The 21634-nt window shown below is 34.8% G+C and overlaps 3 protein-coding genes across 3 annotated transcripts; 1 reads left to right on the top strand and 2 right to left on the bottom strand.

The window, feature by feature from the left end:
• Positions 1–3891: 3891 nt before the first annotated feature.
• On the top strand, positions 3892–9850 carry LOC145558054 (dihydrolipoyllysine-residue acetyltransferase component 4 of pyruvate dehydrogenase complex, chloroplastic-like). Its single transcript, XM_081619208.1, has 6 exons — positions 3892–4935; positions 5035–5226; positions 5368–5455; positions 5556–5626; positions 5755–5838; positions 9304–9850. Exons 1-6 carry the CDS (start codon positions 4051–4053, stop codon positions 9406–9408), a joined length of 1425 nt encoding a protein of 474 aa, XP_081475334.1. The 5' UTR covers positions 3892–4050; the 3' UTR covers positions 9409–9850.
• A 443-nt stretch (positions 9851–10293) lies between these two features.
• LOC145605294 (ACD11 homolog protein-like) lies at positions 10294–12816 on the bottom strand. The gene is made up of 4 exons (XM_081661362.1): positions 12392–12816; positions 11573–11745; positions 11174–11319; positions 10294–10914 (listed from the first exon to the last, which is right to left on the bottom strand). Exons 1-4 carry the CDS (start codon positions 12584–12586, stop codon positions 10808–10810), a joined length of 621 nt encoding a protein of 206 aa, XP_081517488.1. The 5' UTR covers positions 12587–12816; the 3' UTR covers positions 10294–10807.
• A 996-nt stretch (positions 12817–13812) lies between these two features.
• On the bottom strand, positions 13813–19898 carry LOC145558044 (protein NRT1/ PTR FAMILY 3.1-like). The gene is made up of 4 exons (XM_081619200.1): positions 19741–19898; positions 19347–19564; positions 17120–17661; positions 13813–14805 (listed from the first exon to the last, which is right to left on the bottom strand). The coding sequence occupies exons 1-4, from the start codon at positions 19838–19840 to the stop codon at positions 13920–13922; spliced, it is 1746 nt and encodes a 581-aa protein (XP_081475326.1). The 5' UTR covers positions 19841–19898; the 3' UTR covers positions 13813–13919.
• Positions 19899–21634: the final 1736 nt, after the last annotated feature.

Here is a 21634-nt window from a genome sequence, read left to right as displayed (position 1 = left end):
GAGAGGAAGTGCCATGAGAATCGATTTTAACACTTTAAAAAAATTAATTGGCCCCCTTTGGTTTTGGGGCCCTGTGCAGCAGGTCTGCTTGCACAGGCCCAAAACCGGCCCTGCAAGTCGTAACTCTTAAGGCTTTCGAGGAGCGTTTAGAGGATGCAAACAACTATTATAGGGATGCAATTAGACTGTAGGAAAAAGAATTGTTCTATTATAGCAAGATGGTCTATAGGTAACGACATTCTCGAGTTCAAACTAGGAATTTTACTCAACAATGCTGTGGATTGGACAATAATTTATATCATCAATCCCCAAACTCAATATAGGGATACTAACAAAGTGTTATATAGTTTACAATATATTGTCGTTGCTATAGTCTTTGAGAGGAATCTTAATTAGTTACAAAAGAAGAATTTTGTTACCAGTCTCATACCTCCTCTGAAAGTACTTATTTAAAACTGGTTATATATGCAATATATATGCTATGTTGCAAGAAGATAACATAAAAATAAAGTGAAAACTTTTCTTAAGGAATTGCTTCATAACACACTAGTAATTAAAGTTGAGCTTCACCTACCGCAAGGGTATTCTGAAACAAGATGTGTTTTGCAATACACGAACTAAGGATATTCATCATCTTTTCAAAATCTTTTATAGCTAGAATAGATTGGAGGGGTGGAAGCCTTGGTATACACTCAAAACTCAATTGAGATCTTTTCTCTTTTAGATTGGATCCAATATTATGTTTGATTTATTATTAGTTGTAGACACCCATTTGTGTCTCCCCAAAACCAAGCCCAGTGATGAGTACCTTTCACGTCGAATCATAATCGAATAAAACGAAAGTGTGGAAAGGTCTAGTGTTGCGGAAAGTTTTATTTCTTTTCTTTTCTTTTTGTTTTTGAAAACTTTATTTTAAGAAAACAGCCAATCCAGTTTGGTTGGTCCGTGATATGGGTCCAATAGTGGTGTAGTTGGATGGGGCTTGCAAAGACCTTTCCAACGATATATTATAAGCCCAATTCCGATGAATATTGAGGAATTTATGGCCAATTTACTAAACTGGGCCCGGTTTGAGTTTTAAGTACGGCCCAATGATCTAGGGGAGGGCCTAATATGATTTATCATTCCTAATGTAATTAGGAATGGTTTTGGTCTTCTAGAACATTCTAGAAGGTTTTATCATTTTTAATTCAATTAGGATTCTTCAGAGTTTTAATTAGATCAAATAGCATTTTCGACCGAAATTATATTATTTTATCTTCCAGTACGGTAAAATTATCAGATTTTCGAAAACGCGTTAAAATCCGGTTTGGCGTCCAACCCCAGGCCTTGGCGCCTGGAATCAAGATTAGCGCCAGACGCCAGAATTGGCGCCTGGCGCTAGCCACAGTTCCTGGCGCCAATGAGCCAGGTCTGGCGCCAAGGTGGATTTGTGGTCTTCATACTCTGTTTTGATAAATTATCTTTTTTGGATGATTTTCTCTATAAATATCGTATCAAAAACTCCGTTTTCATTCACGAATTCTCCTTATTCTTAAGTCTTCATCAACTATCTTCGTCATCTACATCTATCATTCACCAATTCTCTCTATTCTTAAGTCTTCATCAACTCTCAATCATTCATCAAATTCTTTGAATTCATTCATCTCTTCATTCATTCTTTCTTTTCTAAACTTTGGTTTTCATACAAAATTCCGCATTCATTAGATCTAGAAACACCTAGCCATATTCGAAGTTGCCTTCGCCCTAGACGTGAAAGGTTTTAATTTCTGAGGGTTTGGTCCCAAATCTCTATTTAAATTATTTAATTTAATTGTTTTGATTATTATTTTCCTTGAAGTTACTAATGTGTGTATTTTGTTATTAGAAAGAGGTACGAGGCATCCAAGTAAGTACTTTAATTGATTAATTGATTTATGATGTAGAAATCATGTTTACATTGTTGTTATGATATTCCTAGTATCATGTCTAGGGTAACTTTAATATTAAATATGATTGCTATGATGTCTTTTATTCTCTTCCTAATATTTATTCATGTTAGTATCATGTTAGGGCTAAAGACTTTATTTTTATTGTTTAGTGACATGCTAGGGTTCGTTATTAATCTTGTTAGTATCATGCCTAGGATCTTGCTATGCTTTAACATGATTATGATTATTATATTTATGATTGATATTATTTATGATTATTATGATGTTATTTATTTATTATGTTGCTTGATATTTATTTATTGCTTGATCACCTTTATTGCATGTTTAAAGGGAATTGGTACTTGTAATCACGCTTAATAAGATAATTAATAATCTTGTTAGGGTTAATTTGATTATAATTCAAGTGATCGCCAATAATAGTTTATTTGTGCATTAAATTCAACCAACATAGATTAAACAGGTTTAGGGTTAATCCTATTGATTGTATGTTGATCAGAAAGCGCACATGAATACGAGCAGAATAAAGTAGAGGCCTATTATTAGGGCAGGTTCAATCTCTTTTAGGTTGGATTTGTACCATCATCCCCGAACCCTTATTTGGTTCATGACCTTATGGAGTTGACGATCTCTTGGATCGTTAAGGGGTGTAACCTTCACCTCGTGAACGGTTTACAAGTTCCTTAAAAACTTGTTGGCGACTCTTTTGCTCTATCTTCTTCCCTTTTGGACGCCACCGTACTTTAGTGTATGATCACAGTGGGGTTCAAGCTAGTGGGATTTTAAAGGCTTGAAATTATTCCCTACACTAGTCAAGAAAATATTTGCAGTTTTCAAATTTGTACCTTCATTGGTAGTCTTTGGAGTATATGATATTTTAGAAATAATAGGGTTTTTAGATGAGATTCGCCTATCAATAAACCACAAACACCTTTCAAGTTTCAGGTGTTCTAGACTAAATACACATAACATTTTTATAGATGTGGATCTTACTATATGAACCCTTTTCTCTCTTTACATTGATGATGGGTTGTCCTTATCCGGGTTTGCGCTACTCATTAAGGACTGTGTACAATAGGGTATGATTTGGTTATAGTACAGATAAATATGTCATGGTTTAACGACACATATGCATGGAAGAGTAAGTGCTTTGATAATATGATCCTTTAGGATGTAGAATTATCAATGAAAGCAGTTACAGATTCAGTACTTCTGCATTACATTTTAAGGCTTTGGCTTGTTTGTACTCATTATAATGGGCTTCAAATTTAAACATTCTTTCAACTACAGTATTTACAGATCTTATAACCTCGTAACTCTTCTTCAGGGGATGGTCAAGGAAATATGAATTACATGTTGCTGAATTATAAGATTCAACTGATTGATTCAAGTATTTAATCTTACAGTAAAAGTGGGATGGTCAAGGAAACATGAATTACATTTGGCTGAATTATAAGATTCAACTGATTGGTTCAAGTATTTAATCTTATAGTAAAAGTGGGATAGTCAAGGAAACATGAATTACATTTGGCTGAATTATAAGATTCAACTAATTGATTCAAGTATTTAATCTTACAATAAAAGTAGATAGGTTACTAGTTCATTGTCCACATCAAATAGTCAGAGAAGTTGCACTCATTTGATTTGTTTAAATATTTATATACAAGTTCTAACAAGAGATGATCAAAGGAAGGCCGGGCCGAGGGTACAAAAACCAACCCACCTTGACCTGATCCTACTCAACTTTGGGTTGAAAATTTCTGTTCAAAGCCTGTCTAAAATCACACCGGGTCGAGCCGTGCCTAATATGATTGGCTCTACTAGTTTAAACCTTTTTGTAAAAAAAAAAAAAAAAAAAAAAAAAAACACAAGAACTATGTTATGGTAGGCCAACCATAAAGCAATTACCTTGAAAAAAAAAAAATTCATAGACAATTTGTTTTGGAAACAAGACCCCCAAATTTCTACTCCTGCAACTGCTCAACTAACACTCCACCCTCGTCTTCTCCGCCCATTCCCTTCCCTTCCCTTTTCTTCATCACACTCCCCTTCTCCATTCTCATTCATCATTCTCCCCATTTTCCTCTCTTTCTCTCTCCTCCAAACCTTCCTGCTTCCTTCAATGGCGTCTCTCACTAAGTTATCCCTCTCCAATACCAATTCCCCTGCAATCTCCTTCTCATCTTCCCTCTCCTCCACCACCCCCCTCCAATGGCGTCGCACCACCGCACTTCCCCCCAATCCTCGCCGGAAACCCATGCGAGTCTCCGCCAAAATCCGCGAGATCTTCATGCCGGCACTCAGCTCAACGATGACAGAAGGGAAGATCGTGTCGTGGTCGAAATCGGAGGGTGATGTTCTTCGTAAGGGTGAATCGGTTGTTGTTGTTGAGTCCGATAAAGCGGATATGGATGTCGAGACTTTCTATGATGGGATTCTTGCCGCCATTGTTGTTGGTGAAGGTGAGAGTGCTCCTGTTGGAGCTCCGATTGGGATATTGGCGGAATCTGAGGAGGAAATTGAAGAGGCTAAAGCTAGGGCTTCGCAATCAGGATCGAATTCCGAGGTGAAAGCTGAAGTTCCTCCTTCTCCGGTGACTGCTCCGGTGGAAACTCCGGCGACTACTCCGGCGGTTGCGCCGACGGAGGGTGGGAGGAAGGGGGTGGCGACGCCGTTTGCGAAGAAATTGGCGAAGCAGCATAAGGTGGATTTGAAATCGGTTTCCGGGACCGGGCCATTCGGGAGGATCACGCCGGAGGATGTGGAGAAGGCTGCTGGAATCGTGAAGCCGGTGCCTGCGGTCCCTTCGCCATCTGCTCCTGCGCCTTCGCCGGCTCCTGCGAAGGTTAGTGGTGGAAATTTTACTGAAATTGAGGGATCATCTGTAGTGCCATTCACTACAATGCAGGCAGCTGTGGCGAAGAATATGATGGAGAGTTTATCAGTGCCCACTTTTCGGGTTGGGTATCCGATTGTGACCGATGCTCTTGACGCTCTGTATGCCAAGGTATATATATAGTGTACCTACATTTTGTTTTTGCATTAGTAAAGATGACAATTTTGGGTTGTGTTTTTAAAAATTTTGTGTTACTTTGTGTGTGATCAGGTTAAGAAGAAGGGTGTGACAATGAGTGCTTTGCTAGCGAAAGCTACAGCAATGGCGCTTGTTCAGCACCCTGCGCTAAATTCTACATGTAAAGATGGGAAGAGCTTTACTTATAATAGCAGTATTAACATTGCTGTTGCTGTGGCAATCAATGGAGGATTAATCACACCTGTGTTACAGGATGCAGACAAGGTATGTAGGGTTTATTAGTGCCTATCATCGCGTACTTGATTGATTTTACCAGTTTGTTGCAATGATTTGTCTATGGATATATAATTATGTGGAGTTGCATTGTTGATTGTTTCTAAATTAAGGGTTTCTGCTTATGTGCAGTTGGATCTTTATTTGTTGTCCCAAAAATGGAAAGAACTAGTAGAGAAGGCTCGTTCGAAACAATTGCAGCCTCACGAGTATAATTCAGGTTTGAAATATGTGATTTTATTCATGGTTTATGTTGTCTATGTGCTTAATGTCTCGTTTTTGAAATGAATGAATGAAATTATGCTGGTTATGCATGCTAGGTACTTTCACCTTGTCCAATTTGGGCATGTTTGGAGTTGATAGATTTGACGCTATCCTTCCTCCTGGCCAGGTTAGTTATTGGACCTAAGTTAATCCTTACTAGTCATTTTTGAATAAAATCCTTCCCTTGCATTGATTTGCTATTATAAAATATTAAATGCCACTTCAAAAAACCAACAATCTAATGTATGTCATCAGGGAGCTATCATGGCCGTGGGAGCATCAAAGCCTACTGTTGTTGCTGATGCTGACGGTTTCTTCTCAGTAAAGAATAAAATGCTGGTGAGTGTAATTCCTTCCTTTGCTCACTGTTTTTCAGTTCTAGCTGATTAATTGAAACTTTGAATGATTATATACTGGTATAGGTGTTTGGAATTAGTTTAGCTTTATGTACATGAACATATAGTAGCCACAATTCTTACACAACGATGATCTAGAGCCTTCTATAGCATCTTAATTCCTGTCAGTGTCTGAGTTTATATACAGAATCCACCTTCATTTCCCCTTTGCTGCAACTGAACATACAAGAGTTAGTGAGCCAAATTTTGTCATGGTTATTAGAAAATTTTACATACCTTTACATTGACAATTTTATTTTTTTTATTTTTTATTTTTTTTTTTTTTGGGGGGGGGGGGGGGGGGGTGGGGGTGGTGGGGGGATAAAGCTTGCAACCCCTCAATTTTCCCAGTGTACTTGACAATTCTCTTACCAGACACGAGATTCATACCAAAGTTTGTGTAGGGAGTATTAGGTTCATAGTTCAGTTTACGTAATACTAGTTAGTAGTACACTTTTCAAGTTAATGAAGTTGAATGAGGCTGCTAATAATTTAATTACAATTCTGATTATTTGAAGATGATTGATCCCTCATGTTTCAGTAATTTTTTTTTTTTTTGGGTGAAATGTTTCAGCATTATTATTCCTTCTTCTGTCGTTAACTTTGTCCTTATTTCCTTGGTCAAAGTGGTGGGGGGATAAAGCTTGCAACCCCTCAATTTTCCCAGTGTACTTGACAATTCTCTTACCAGACACGAGATTCATACCAAAGTTTGTGTAGGGAGTATTAGGTTCATAGTTCAGTTTACGTAATACTAGTTAGTAGTACACTTTTCAAGTTAATGAAGTTGAATGAGGCTGCTAATAATTTAATTACAATTCTGATTATTTGAAGATGATTGATCCCTCATGTTTCAGTAATTTTTTTTTTTTTTGGGTGAAATGTTTCAGCATTATTATTCCTTCTTCTGTCGTTAACTTTGTCCTTATTTCCTTGGTCATGTCTTAACTTCATAGCCCATGCTAACTACGGAATACAAGGTATTAGAGTATGTCTAATTCTAAGGCTTAAAGTTTTCTCTGGAATAACTGTAATCACCGTAATTGCTATTCATGGTCAAACCAGTTTCATGGAAACCATCTTAGTGTGCTACAGTGCTGTAAAAGGCATGAGGTGCCCTAAACCACTAAGGCGATAATATGCTCGTATATTAAGAAAGATCTGTCCACATATTAGATCTTGATCGAATTTTCTATTTGAGTTAAAATGAATCTCAATTTAGTCATATGTTTGAAATAAGAAATTCAATGAAAAACCAAACTTGAGTCTACTCACCTCTGGGATGACTGTTTGATACTAGATTTGAGTATTATGGAGTAAATACATAAGGTATTATAAGAACAAACTCTTTTCCTGCAATAGCAAGATATACTGACATTGGTGGAGCAGGCTTGGGTCCAGTGATCCTACTTCACATTATGTGAATCAAATTTTATTTTATTTCATTTTTCCAGGCCTGCTATATTAATTAACTGGTGATAGAAAGGGTGGTTCATATATCTCTCTCTATCTTACCTGGGGCCAATGTATAAAAAGCTGTGCCTAGCAGTTAAGGTGCAAGGTGGTTAGGGTTCAGCGCTTTTCTTGGTCTAGGCTTGGTGATTTCAAAGTAATGCTGAGGTGCATAGCAGTTTTTATTCCAAATTTTTATTTTTTTAATAATTTTTATTGAGAATGCTTTACTCCAATGAGGAGCACCAAGGTGCAAAGCAGTCTTAATACCAAATTTAAAATTAGTTTTGATAGCTTTATTAAGGTCGCTTTACTCAATTGCAGCGACGTGCAAAAAGGATCCCTCTCATATTACTGCGCCTTGAGCTTTTTTATACATTATCTTACACCCATTAAACAAATACTGTTTCTCTTCTTCACCTTCTTTTCTAGTAAGATTAATTATATTGTCAACACCATCTTATTTGATTTTTATAAATCTTAACAATAATTGCTGTTAACTTTACTGGCAAATTTGTCTACTTTTGTGTTTGAAGAGGTTTTTTTTCCTATTTGAATTAAACATACTTTGTTATCAAGTTGTTAGGGAGAGGAAGGGTGGTAAGTGAAAGAAAAAAAAAGCTTCTTGGTTTGCAAACATAATCAATTGAAAAAAGGGTGACACAAATTATGATAAGGGGGCTGCCTGGGTAAGTTATTAGAAGAAGAAGAAGAGAAGAAAGAGGGGGGGGGGGGGGGGGGGGGGGGGGGGGGGGAGGGATTAACTTGGCTTCAATGAAAATGTGCAATTGAGTATGGCAAAACAAGTTTCCAATAGGGAGGTAGTGATTATTGTGGTGAAATATCAAGAAAGGTGGATGTTCTTCACATCTTTGTTAGTAGTTTTAGATGGTCTTTTGTTGTATGTGTGTGTGTGTTGTAAAACATCATTGCCATCTCATGATTCATGAACCAAGGCTGTTCATGGGTAGGGTATACCATATGGCTAGGTCCATCAGTCATGGAATAATTCTATACATGAACACATAAATGTTTCTATTTGGTAATTCATAATTGTAGTTTTGGTCTTTTTGGAAGAATTTTGTTTTTTGAGCTCTTTCCAAGACTTCTGGTTTCCTTGGCCTTTTCCCTTTGTTCCCTATTACACGTCTTCAGGGAAATGACACTTTGATTTTGGTGGTGGGGATTGTGGGAAACTTTTTTTATTTTATTGAAGAGAAAAAGTATATGTCTAAAATTAGGGTGGAATGTAATGCTGTAGTGCCCGACAACTTAAAAAAGGGTGAATAGCAGTGCAGGACTGAGGGAGTATAATACATCTTAGGCTTGACTAATGTTTGACTTGAGCCTGTATCTGACAAGGTCGTTGGACTTAGCAATATGTATTATTTCTCCAAGTGGGTCAGTGGAAGATCTATAGCTCATTATACTTTTTTCTTTAAAGTTTTTACTTTGTATATTTTATTTTTTAATTAAGATATTAAGCGTTTTGCTGAAGAAGTTATGATGTTTGATTAAATGTTAATTGGTGAACTTCCTAGTAGGCTATTAACTATTTTAGTGAATGGATTTTGGGCATTTCAGCCCCATGAGCATTGTAACATCAATGACTAGTACTTGCACATCATCCAGGGCTTGTAGAGGTTTCTTTATGCCTATCTTACCGTTTTTGCTACAATTTCATTGATGCCATTCTGTAATACTTATTGCTTTTAATCTATGTATCTTGTCTGCAACAATATCATTGCTATTAAGGTTGTGCTATTGAAACTAAGTGTTTGGCAGTTTGAGCATGTAACAAATGGAGTTATTCTCCAAATCTTTACTATCACCTGGGTTTCAACATACTCGTACATGAAATCCTAACAGCTTAACATTCCGTGGTTCAGCAGACAAGATTATATTTGGATGGGTTTTTATGAATAGTTTGACTCAAGCTGTTAAATTTTTTGTGCAGGTGAATGTCACAGCTGATCACAGAATCATCTATGGGGCTGATTTAGCTGCCTTCCTCCAGACCTTTTCAAATATCATCCAAAACCCAGACAGTTTAACAATGTAGACCACAAAAAAAATATCGAAAGATAACATTACTTAATTTCCAGCCTTGAGTTTATTTTGGACGAGAAGCGGAGGAGCTATTGCTGTTATACAGTACTAGAGGAATGCCGGAACAATATGGGCTACATCAGAATTCAGACACACCTTCAGGATTAGCACTTTGCTATGATTCTATTAGCAATAAATAGATTTTTTTTTTTAGTTTTGATAGGATCTTACTGTACTATCACCATTTATTTATCAATTTTACAACACTGTCGTTTCCGGTACTGGACAAATAACATTTGAAGTTACGGGTCTTCGTGTTAGGTTAAACTTTTTTCGATTTCAGATGAAATCAGTTTTTCTTTGTTTCAAGTATGTGATTGAAATCCAAATAATGTGTTCGGTATTCATTTTTTTGTAATAAAGTTCTATATAAATGTTGATAGGTTTGCAACAGAGTTGACCTTCTTCATTATTATAAGTATCTAATCACCAATCTCATCTTAACTCCTTTCAAAGACCTATAGAGGGTTCACCATTCGAATATCCCCAGCCCCCCTTCACTCTATCGTCCCAGTGAGGTTTTGCAGGAGGCCAGGATTCCAGGAAGGACAGGACGATGAAGAGGAGAGCCCCTTGAAGACTACCAAGAAAGGCAAGGTAAGAAAAGAATTATGTTACTATCAGTGATATTCAATAATGTGCTGGCTTTGTGCCAAAACAGCATAAATATAGCATGTAACAACTGTACAAATCATTGATCACCAATTGTAACCTCGCTAATTGATCCTTCTAGCTAATTCAACACATAATTTGCATTTATTTATTGGCCTGCATCATGAGGCAATTGTTGGCTTAACAGACAAAGATTCCATAACGAATGTAGAATTGTTCTACATAATTTACAAAGTAGACTATAGGTAAATGTACCTGTTTATCAATAAGACAGACTTCAAACCCAAGTATGTCATGAAATGACGACCCAATAATTTTGCATTTAAACCTATTTCATGACATTGAGGACTCAGAAATTTGTCTTACAAAGTCTGAAAACTTGAGAAGACATGAATGGAAAATTCAATGTGTATGTCAGCAAAATCTGCTATTTACAGTGATTTAATACCAAAATCTGGTAGCCATAATTTAACCTCCTAAACAAATCTAATTATTTTCACTACATCTCTCTTCAGATTAAGGTGATATTAGCGGCCTGTATGAGGAGGGAGAAAGAGAGCCTGCAGAAGAGAGGTACAACCCTGTTTATGATCTAAATTTCACCAATTATGCTGCTAGATCCTATCGTCATCTTAATCACTACATCGCACTCCAAATAGATACATTGGAGTATCAGATACCGTTTCTAATGGCTCTACTGAAGAATGAACTCTGATGATCTCCACTATAAACAAATCATTTTACCAGTCTAACTTGATGTTTCTTGAAAGATAAAGCTTGTCGATGTACTGTATAACTGGTACTACAGCCTTGATATACCTCTTCATTCTGAATTCTGCTGATTCATCTGCAAAGAATAAAGTAAAACAAATGAGACCTATGGAAAACTTTGTAGGCCAACAGAAGAACAGGTGCCCTGTCTTGATAAGAAATAACTTGGGTTTAAAAGTCTTCCTTTTCCTTTCTCGCGCTATGGTTCTTGCAAAATTTGTTATATAGATATTTCAACTAAATGCTTAATGCGAAATGTTTGTGTTAGGTAATGGAAAATTTGAATCAACTGTTGTTTCGATTCTTGAGAAAGGAAGAAGCCAATGCAAACTGACCTGTTTCTTTTAGGCTTGTCAGGAGCTGGTCCCTTGACGGAAGAGCATACATTCCAGCAGCAGCAGCAGCCCGAACTGCCCACGAATGATATGGGGCACATGTTTGTGTATAGGCCGATGAAGCTGCTTCTCTTAAAGAGCAGTCACTGAAAGTTGAATTTGACATGTTAAAACAAGATCGAAGTTTGAAAGAGAAGATAGGAGGTAAAAATGATCAAATCAATACTTGAAACATCATTAAGGCAACAACAAAACACCAAAAGGGCAAGGGGATCAGTACTGAAACAAATTCAAAGAGATAATTTTCAGTCATCCGAATTTCAGATATTGCATTCATAGTTATTCTTGATGTTTATTGATGCAGAAAACATAAGATAGAGTTGAAGGGAGCGAACATACTAGGTGGTCAAGAACTGCTCGAACAAAGCTCTGATAAGGTCGAGACCCTGTCTAACTCTACGTAAGTTACGTGAAAGGCTTCCTGGGCATTTCACACTGCCATTTTGGACATCAACATCCAGTACATTATGTAAGGTAGGATATATCTTTGATGCTTCAACAAGACCACGCACCTTGACAAACCCATCAAATAAGTTAGAAAAAGTTCAATACAATGATCATAAACTGTACTCTGCCAAATTATGGGAAAATATCAAGATAAAAGAAACCAATTAAGCATTCCAACATTTCCATACAAATAAAGAAACATTTAGATAAAATTGTGAAGTAAAAGGCCTATATAGCGTAAAGACATTAGAATAAATGTTTTATTTTGAACATTTAAATAAACATTTCCCTTTTTCTTTTGGGACGATATTCCATAGGTTTCTTAATATACGCCATGTTTTCCAAATTCAATTGTCGATATGAATTTTCTTTTTCAAAAAAAAAAAAATGTCAATATGAATTTTAAAGCGAAAAATGACTTCCTAATATGTAAAGATTCAATCTTTCTGAGAGACATTATGAACCTTCAAACATACTAGCCTAGACTACAATCGAAATATCTCAATAAAAAAACTTAAATAACATCACAACTTGGTTATCATGTGCAAATGATTCGTACATACGGGTATATACAATAAAATTTACGTAGTTGATCTTATACACAAACTTTTATTCAAACATCATGGTCTCATACATATATGATGATCATCATGATCACATAACATTATACAAGTATAAACAAATAAAATAATCAAAGGAAAAGAAGAATACCTTAGCACAATATTCCAACTCGGCAAATTTAAAAGCAAGGCCTAAAGAATTGAAGAGGACAGAAACCAAAGCACAAGCATCACAAAAGGCAATCAAGTGTAGTTCATCTTTCCCATCCTCAATGGTATCAGCCAAATACTCGAACGCCTCCGCAATCGCCGACAAAGGCGTTGCTTGCATCTCTTCATACGCCATTTCAACCACCCTCTTCTCCAACGATCACCATATCATATCATTCTCCTTTTTTTGACAAAGATGAATGATATAGAGAGATAAAAGGAGAGGAGAATAAAAGAGTTTGACACGATTATTTAAAGAAAAATTGAAGGGAAAATAAAGATGTTAAATGATTTGTTTAGAATGTAAATAATAAATCATGTAACATGGAAGGGCGGTGATTTGAGAGAGGAATGAAGCTTAACGGTTTCAAAGGAAAGCTCCTCAACCGTTGGCTGTTGTACCGTTGACCGTTCTTTCTATATTTTGTTTTCATGCACATAATAATAAGTCATATACTCCGTATAAACTTTTCATTTTTGGTGGCGGATGGTAAACATAATTCGACTTTGGTGCACTTTCCACGATGTTTCTTTATACGTTTATTTCACTTTGTTGACTTGTAGTTTACATTAGATCAATAAGACATAGAGCTACGAAATTGCTTAGCGGAAATTAATACGTAGTATTACTAACTATCTCCGATTTTTATTAGTTGTAAATTTAGGATATTTTATATCTCACAAATAATACCCTGTAGTTGCAACTAATAAAAATCTGAGGTAATATATTTCTTTTGGTTATTTATCCTTGTAACTTTACAAGTTTTCTATTAAATAGAAATGTCATGATATTTGCAACACACAACTCTCTTCGTCTTTAATTTTTTACCTCATTACAAAAATATGAGTTAGACTTCAAAATTTTTGACCATAAAATACTCCTAATCTATAAGAGATAATATAGTATGTGAGATTGATCTTATTGGATTCCTCTCCTTGTATGTTTTATTAATATTAATATCTAGTTTTTAAAAGTTTTACATGTAAGAAAATAGAGATAAAACCATTTTAAGATGGGTCTTGAAGACTGTAGGAAGTTAAATCGGGTAAAATGTAAAGGGGACTCGCTACAGAAGAAAGATAAATTCCTTAAATGAATCCCATAAGATTGATCAATGGTCCCTATACCTTAAATTACAAGGGAAAAAGCGAGGCACTAATCTACCATCTACGTTTAGGAGCTAAAACGATCTTATTCATATTTGTCCTAAAGTAACCGAAACAACATTACCGTTGGAATTGAACATAAAAAGAGCCTGGTATGACCCAAAAAATTAAAGTAGACTATCAAAGCCCAATATAGCAACAACACAAGCCCAAATTGATACGTCACTATATTTTTTGTACCCCTCTATCTCTATATACACCAAAGAGAAATTAGTACTGTTATTAATTTTTAATAAAATTATGGCACAATATCTTATTCTTTACATAAGATGAAATCTAAATACATACATAACTCATTCTAATTATTCTTGAGTAGTTACAAGCTCTAACTCATTCTTACTTCCATCACTATCTCTCATTTGCAATTGAACAGGCTTAAAAGTGTAAAACTTAGCACAAACTACATAGTAGATAAAATTAAACACTTGCATTAACGTGATCAACCAATAAAAGTAGTCCAACTTTCCCTTGTTAAGGTTATCATCCGGCAGCCAATTCAACCCGTCTTTAGTAGCTGTAAACTTGTGCACCATCGAAACCATAAAAGTACTCAAGTAATTCCCTAGAGAAATCGCGGTCCAAAACAAAGCCATCGCGGTGCTCTTCATGCTCTCGGGTGCTTGATCATAGAAAAACTCTAGGTGACCAATAGACATAAATGCCTCAGCCATACCATGAAGGGCATACTGAGGCACAAGCCAAACAAAAGACAGAGGAATAATGGCATGTGGGTCGTCGACTAGGCCATGAACAATTGCCGTATGTTTTCTCTTTTGTTCAACAAAACCAGCAACAAAAGTAGCCATTATAGAGATAACAAACCCTACCCCCATACGGTGTATGAAGGTTATACCGCGATCAAGGCCTGTAAGTCTACGCATTATAGGGATGAGGACACGATCATACAACGCAATTGTGGTTAACATTGAGGATATGGTGAAAAAGGACATTGAACCTGCCGGTATTTGAAATGTTTTAGTTAGGTGTCTATCCATTGTTTTGGCTTGTTGTAAGGAGAATGTGCTTTGTTGTGCATAAGCTGTGATCAGTATGATCCCAGCAGCCCATATCGGTCCCATTCGAATGATCGATTTCAGTTCTTCTACGCGGTGAACTGTGTTTAGCCTCCATAGGTTTGGTGTCTTTGGGTTGTCTTCTTCGGTCACTATGGCTGCCTTGTCAAGAAATCTGTACATTTATATTAATGATTAGTAATTTAGTATGATGATAGTGTGATCTACATTCTCAATCTTGAAATAAGAATTACTCCTTCTTAATAATCGCAACACTTTGACTTTTGCACTTTCATATGTTTACTTTGATTATGTTTTTTTTACCAATATATAATCCATATATATAAAACATTTGTTGCCATGTAAAATATTTTTGGATTAGTCTTTCAGTTTATTTTCATTATATTAACCATTTATTCTTCTTAATAATATTGGAAATTTTGTGAAAAACTACCTATTATAGTCCAGAATTTGCGGGAAACTACCTATTAAAAAAATGTTGTAATTGACTACCTAATTTTCGAAAAATGTTGTAATTTACTACCTTACGCCGGATTATGAAGGAGTTTGACCAAAGTTCTCCAGTGTTGACTTAGTCACGTGACCATCACGTGACACTTAATTACCCTTTTCTTTCACCAAGTGTCACGTGACCAAGTCAACACCGGAGAATTTTGGTCAAACTCCTTCATAATCCGGCGTAAAGGTAGTAAATTACAACATTTTTCAAAAATTAGGTAGTCAATTACAACATTTTTTTTAATAGGTAGTTTTTCGCAAATTCTGGATTATAATAGGTAGTTTTTCACAAAATTTCCGAATATTTAATTACAAATGTTAATAGTCAAAATTGTGCATTGACATGTGTGCCGCTCAAAGTGTTGCGATTATATATTATAAAACAGCGGGAGTATATATTTATTTTTAAAGTTATCAGCTATCACAATTTCTAAATTAGCAATGGTTTGTAATTGAGTTTTCAAAGGTGGCTTATTACTTAAGGTTGTGTTCTCCTCAATTTATGTTTTATGTTAAGGTTTTGTTCAACTAAACTAATTTTTGATAAACATAACTCATTTTTAGAGCATCCACAATGGTAGTATAAAAGGACTTGCTTGCAATTTATAAATAGTTGGAGCTACATGTTCACCATTGTAGAGCTACATGCTCACCATTAGGGAGCTACAAAGGTTGTAGCTAAGCCCAAAACTTGTAGCTTCATGGATCGGAGCTTTTGCTCCACCCAATGCACTTACATTGATTTGTTTAATATTTGTATGTATTTGTTTTATGTTTATTTTTTGTTTATTACTATTATTCTCAATTATAAAAATAAATAGCTAACCATTGTGAAGGTTGTAGCTTAGATGTTGTAGCTTCTTTTAACTAAGAAAATAATGATGTGACAACTATACACACATGTAGCTAGTCATTGTGGTTGCTCTTACGTACTGAATTAAAGTTAATATTGTAACACTTATATACTCCAAGTCATATAGAATTAATTGAATTATAACATAAAAGTAGAATTAACCCAACCATAAATCGCTAATCACATATAGTTATTTTGGAAATGACGCGCACTATGTGACAGATATATACAAATTGACACACAAGTTATTATTAATCACCTATTTTATGTCTCTAGCCTAACGTTTTTTATGCCTAGAATTCAAGCATACCATAAAGCCCACAAAAGAACATGCACATAAACCAAAATTGTTACATGAAAAAACCTCACAATATTTCAAATTTCAGTCGTAATTCTTATTGGGACCATATTTGACCCAAAGTCTTTTGCTGTTTTCTGATAATTTAGAAGCTCATTTGACACTTCTTATAGTATAGTATTGAAAAGTTTGCGGTATATATCATACTAGAACGAACATACAATAATTCAGTTTATGTAGCCCTCACCTTGATCACTTGGTGTTACGTACTAGCTACTTGCCTACTTTGTATTAATTTCATTTTGTACGGTACTGAAGTCAAGGTGATCAATTATCAACTTGCAATGATATGTAAGAAAAGTATTATTAGGGATTTTCTATCAACTTGATCCAATACCAAGCAATGGAAAGACTTCAATTCGATACGTATCACATGATTTAATATAGGTATCTAACAACGAATTGAACCCATCTCGCTAATTAGTGATATATCTCATGGAATTAATGACCGGGAGAATGTAGATACATAGCTTAAGTAGTGAGAGGATTGCCTCAAATCCTTAGATACTTTTATTGAATATATAGTCTAATAGTTTCATGCACGAGATCAATTATTGTATTTGTTCATTTTGTTATTGTATCTATCCTTCTATTTTATCAGTTGTTAGGACATTTGAATTTCTCTTAAATTGGAGATTTATTTTTAAAATTAAATGATTACGAAAAAGACTGAATACATACGCATATGAAAACATAATATAAAGGACAATAATAATAAAAAGAAACAAATCACAATAGAGAGAGGAATGAAAGACTCACTTCATATGTTTGGTGTGAATAAGCTTCCCTGCAAAAGAAATAGGAGCATCAAGCCCCTCATTCTCATAGAGCAACCTTGGGTCATTTACCATAGGCAATTTCCTCTTCTTGTAGGCAGCCACACATACTTGAGCAAGCCGGGTAAACGGGCTCCCGGACGGATCCAAATGCCGGTAAAGCCGGTATCCGAATACAAAACTAGTTATAGAGACAACCATTAAGATAGTTGGTATACCAAGGCCAATTCCCCATCCAATATTTTCTTGGACATAAACCAAAACCGTTACTGCCACTAACATGGATGCACCCATAGCAAAATAATACCAATTGAAGTACTTCCACGTGCTATTCTTTTGCTTAGGATCCGACTCGTCGAATTGCTCCGCCCCGAATGCCACGACACAGGGTCGGATCCCACCCGAACCTAATGCTGCAAGATAGATGGAAATGTACAAAATTGCAAGTTGTCCTCCACTTGCCTCTTCCCCGGGTGGTGGCCTTAGCTTTGGTACTATTGCTGATATTGTCAAGCTTATCATGCCCTATTTTGTCGAATTTTTGTACAATACATTGTTATTATTGTACAAAAATGGACTTAGATTCTATATGACTGTATAAAGTAAACTAAAATTTTTAATAACATCATAAATGACATAATTATTATATGAACCGAAAAATTAATAAAAGTCTCCACATAATTTCGTCTAAATTACCTATTTTTAGTATTCTCTTGAACGTGATTTGGTAATTTAGTTACGTGGTTTGTACTACATGATTTGGTAAATAGTTATGGGGCCTATATTTCATTTTAAGTGCATTTTATGTGATCTTCCTACTAAACATATTAATTGTCTATGAATAATGGACAACAATGACATTTTTACTCAAATTAGCCTTGCTGCTTTTTATTCATTAAGTTAATGTCAACTAATTTTGTGTACAAATCTATGGTGATATTTTCTTTTCATGTAATCAAATCAGCTGAGATTAACGAGTTCGTTAACTGATACAAATAAAGTACAAAGTATATATTTTTTTGGACACCAATTATGAAAGAAGATGAAATATGTCCAATATATCTACTTATTTTCTACTCTCTTACGTTATTTTTGTTTTTAGAAATTGAACATACAAGTTTATACTCTTTTTAACGTTAAACTAGCGTAGAACATGAATTATCTCAAATTATATTTCACCTTCTTACAAAATTCTCTTCTTTAGTCTACGTAATACGGAGTAATATTTAGTGATTTAAGATTTGAGGACAACTTTTAAATATTTCAAAACATTATTTTTCTTACATACAACAAGCCTATAAAAAACAAGAAAGACAAGACAAAAACTAGTTTGGACTATTTTAAAAAAGCCCCGCTACTTAAACTTGCATCAGATCATTATTTTTAACTCAATTATCAAAATATAAGATTTAAAGGACGGATGTTATTAATATCAAACTAGCCTTTTGGCCCGTTCAATGCACGGGTTCTTATCTAGGTTATTTCATATGTAGGTATTTTTTCAATAGTTGAAACTTTTGATATGAAATACGAAGTAATTGTTTCATTGCTAAAACTTAAAAGGAAAAAAAAGAATGAGGATAGAACTGTGGAAAAAGATAAAAAAATTTATTAGATACATATATATACATGAAGATTTTAGGATATAAAATGACATATTGGTTTAAGTTATATTTTAAGTCTATTAGTTGAAAAGACAACTTTTATATAATTCAATTCATATGTTTATGTGATGTATATTAATTGGTTCAACTTTATTTTATTATGATGGAAATGAAACACTTCATTTTCTTAATTGAATTTGCAAGTTATAGAATGTATAAAGACTTAAACAAAAAGATCAAAAGGGGTGACATGTGTCATATGTGGTAGTGAGTGACTTGTAATGACATGTGTCATATGAAAAATTATGGTTTGTGTTTTTAAATACTAAGTATAGATTTGTTATAATAAATGAACTTAATTAGCTAAATTAGAAACTATATATGAACAAATTCTATGTAATTTTATAATAATATGACATTCATTTTCATAATAGAGTAATATAATTAATTAGTTGGATAAAAATACGTTAATTATAAACTATGTAATCATTAAAATATTATGAAAGTCATATTTCAAACAACCACTATAGAATTTTCAAAAAGTGAAGCATTAGTGTACTAATATTGTAGATAATAATATTTAAAGAGAGAAGATGGTTTACGTACCAATTGGTAGATGATTGAAGCAATGGTTATAGTCCAGAATTTGCCGGCGAAGGAGTCGGCGAGGAAGGCACCTAGCAACGGCGTCAAGCTTCCGGTGCCTCCGAAGTTAGTAAGAGTGTTGGCAGCTTTGGTTAATGGCATATGAAGCTGTTCAGTTAAATAGCTTATCATATTTGTCTGAAATCCTACCACGGCCAACTTCTCACACACTTCATTTGCTGCAAAACATGAAAATATAATCATTTAAAGACGATGAAAATAAAAGTATCATATAAAAAACACAGGATAGAAAAAGTACTACCTCGGTCCCTAAATAAGGTCGCCTTGGCATGGCCTTAGATAAGGGACGGAGGGAGTACTTATTAAAGACCTAACTCGGGTGAAGAAATCGTACCAAAGATGAATGGCATTGTAATAAGGCCACCCTTAGGCCTTTGGTTAGATTTGGTGGTTCTTCTACCCTGTTGATGATCCATATTTTCCATGCTGTTCATCACTCTCTAGTCTCTGTGCTATTGCACCGTAGAGTATATATGATCTTATATACTGGCTTGGCCCTTTATTTTATAGGCTTTTTGAGGGATTTTTTTTTTTTTTTTTTGAAAAGTCTATGTAATGATAGTGGAGGGTAGAGATATTGGTAGTCAATTTTTACAATCCGAAGCGTACGAGTAACTAACAAACATAGTATCTATCATTCAATTATACATACAACACATCTAAATTAAAAATTACATTTCAAATCCATAAAACAAAGGAAAAATTGACATTTATTACCATCAAAAGCACCCTCTATCACATTTGCTACCCGTTTAAAAAAAGTTTTATTTTGCTACCATACAAATCCCTAAAATATATATTTCACTACCAAAGACTAAGTCATTACAGTTTCCGTTAGCCACCGTTCAACCACCTTGCAGCCACCCCTCCACTTCACTGCCACCCACCCCCTCAACTGCCACCCCCTCCCCCTGTCGGCGCCGGCACGACCCCACCCCCTCCCCCCAGCCGGTGCTACCCCACCCTCCCTTTCCCCCACCTACGCCCCCTCCCTTTTCCCGTTCTTGCTGCCCCGATCCCCACCCCAAACGGAAAACACCCCCTTTCCCTTCTCCCCACCGGAAATCCCCCCTCCCTATTCCCCCCCACTGAAATCGACCCCCCTCCCCTTCCCGGCCCTTACCCTTTCGGCCATTCCTAATCCTTAACCTTATGAGTTCTCATATGACATCGTTTTGAAAACCATATGTACAACTGTACAAGTAACTAATTAACTATTTTTAAGTGTCTTCGCCACACACTCATTTATTATTAACTAAAGGTTTGTTTGACATTGTTTTTTGTTTCATATTTTTTTTAAAACCAAAAACAAGAAACTAGAAAAAGGTTATTTTGCTTTTCTGTTGTCAGTTTAAAAAAATTATCATGATTTTAATAAGTCTGATTAATTTTTTATTTATTCATTATATGACATATATCATATGAATTTGTAAAATAAAAAACAAAAAAACAGAAAACCAAATTTATTAATTAAAAAATCATAAATATCTTCCAAAAATGATAACCCAAAGAATGTAACTACTACCTCCGGAACGTAATATATGCAACTTTGGGGTATTATTTGTGACATATAAAAAATTCCAAAGTTGCATATAATATGATCCGAGGTAGTATATTAGCAAAAAAAAAAACATAACTATATATTAACCCAAAAAGCATATATATGAATCATAAGGAATTATAACCATTAACATGAAACCATAACTATCCCGACGTTGTCCAAATCTCAATAACACAAAACCTAAAAAACCATAAAAAAATTGACTAGAAAATATAAATGACTAGTATTTGTTTACAAATAGAATAGTTTTTGTTTAAATAATATAACTATTTAAATAGGCTAGCATAATATTTGATCACAATGTATACCATCTTTATTAGAATTAGAAACTATAATTAATTGAATACAAGTACAAAACCATTTGAACACACAGTGTCATCTTTATTTTTTATTTTTTAGGTAAAATTAACTGCAACACTTCAAATTATGGATTAGGTGCACCTAAGCACCCTGAAATATGTGTAGTAGCAAAAACACCATCAACTATGGTGTTAAGTGCGACGTGTGCCTTAAATGAAAATTTTCAACAACTTATTTTAACTATGGTGTTAGGCCAATTAATAATGATCAAAGACAAACGTGAAAATCAAATTAGACAAGGGAAATAATGTTGATGACGAAGATGATGACGATAGTTCTATCTATAGAAGTAGTAGTGATAGGAAAA

Source organism: Chenopodium album, chromosome 1 (assembly GCF_948465745.1).
Source record: "Chenopodium album chromosome 1, dcCheAlbu1.1, whole genome shotgun sequence".
NCBI classification, from domain to species: domain Eukaryota; kingdom Viridiplantae; phylum Streptophyta; class Magnoliopsida; order Caryophyllales; family Amaranthaceae; genus Chenopodium; species Chenopodium album.
Note: the sequence above shows the minus strand (reverse complement) of the source record. Positions and strands in the feature narration are given on the sequence as shown.

Coding starts and splice junctions, on each gene's coding strand:
- LOC145558044 (XM_081619200.1), bottom strand. CDS start 19,840: ATGAACAGCATGGAAAATATGGATCATCAACAGGGTAGAAGAACCACC. Junction 19,565..19,740: donor TACAATGCCATTCATCTTTG/GTACGATTTCTT, acceptor CATGTTTTGCAG/CAAATGAAGTGTGTGAGAAG. Junction 17,662..19,346: donor CTTCAATCATCTACCAATTG/GTACGTAAACCA, acceptor TCGACAAAATAG/GGCATGATAAGCTTGACAAT.
- LOC145605294 (XM_081661362.1), bottom strand. CDS start 12,586: ATGGCGTATGAAGAGATGCAAGCAACGCCTTTGTCGGCGATTGCGGAG. Junction 11,746..12,391: donor AGTTGGAATATTGTGCTAAG/GTATTCTTCTTT, acceptor GGGTTTGTCAAG/GTGCGTGGTCTTGTTGAAGC. Junction 11,320..11,572: donor GAGCAGTTCTTGACCACCTA/GTATGTTCGCTC, acceptor TTCAACTTTCAG/TGACTGCTCTTTAAGAGAAG.
- LOC145558054 (XM_081619208.1), top strand. CDS start 4,051: ATGGCGTCTCTCACTAAGTTATCCCTCTCCAATACCAATTCCCCTGCA. Junction 5,456..5,555: donor GCCTCACGAGTATAATTCAG/GTTTGAAATATG, acceptor TATGCATGCTAG/GTACTTTCACCTTGTCCAAT. Junction 5,839..9,303: donor CAGTAAAGAATAAAATGCTG/GTGAGTGTAATT, acceptor TTTTTTGTGCAG/GTGAATGTCACAGCTGATCA.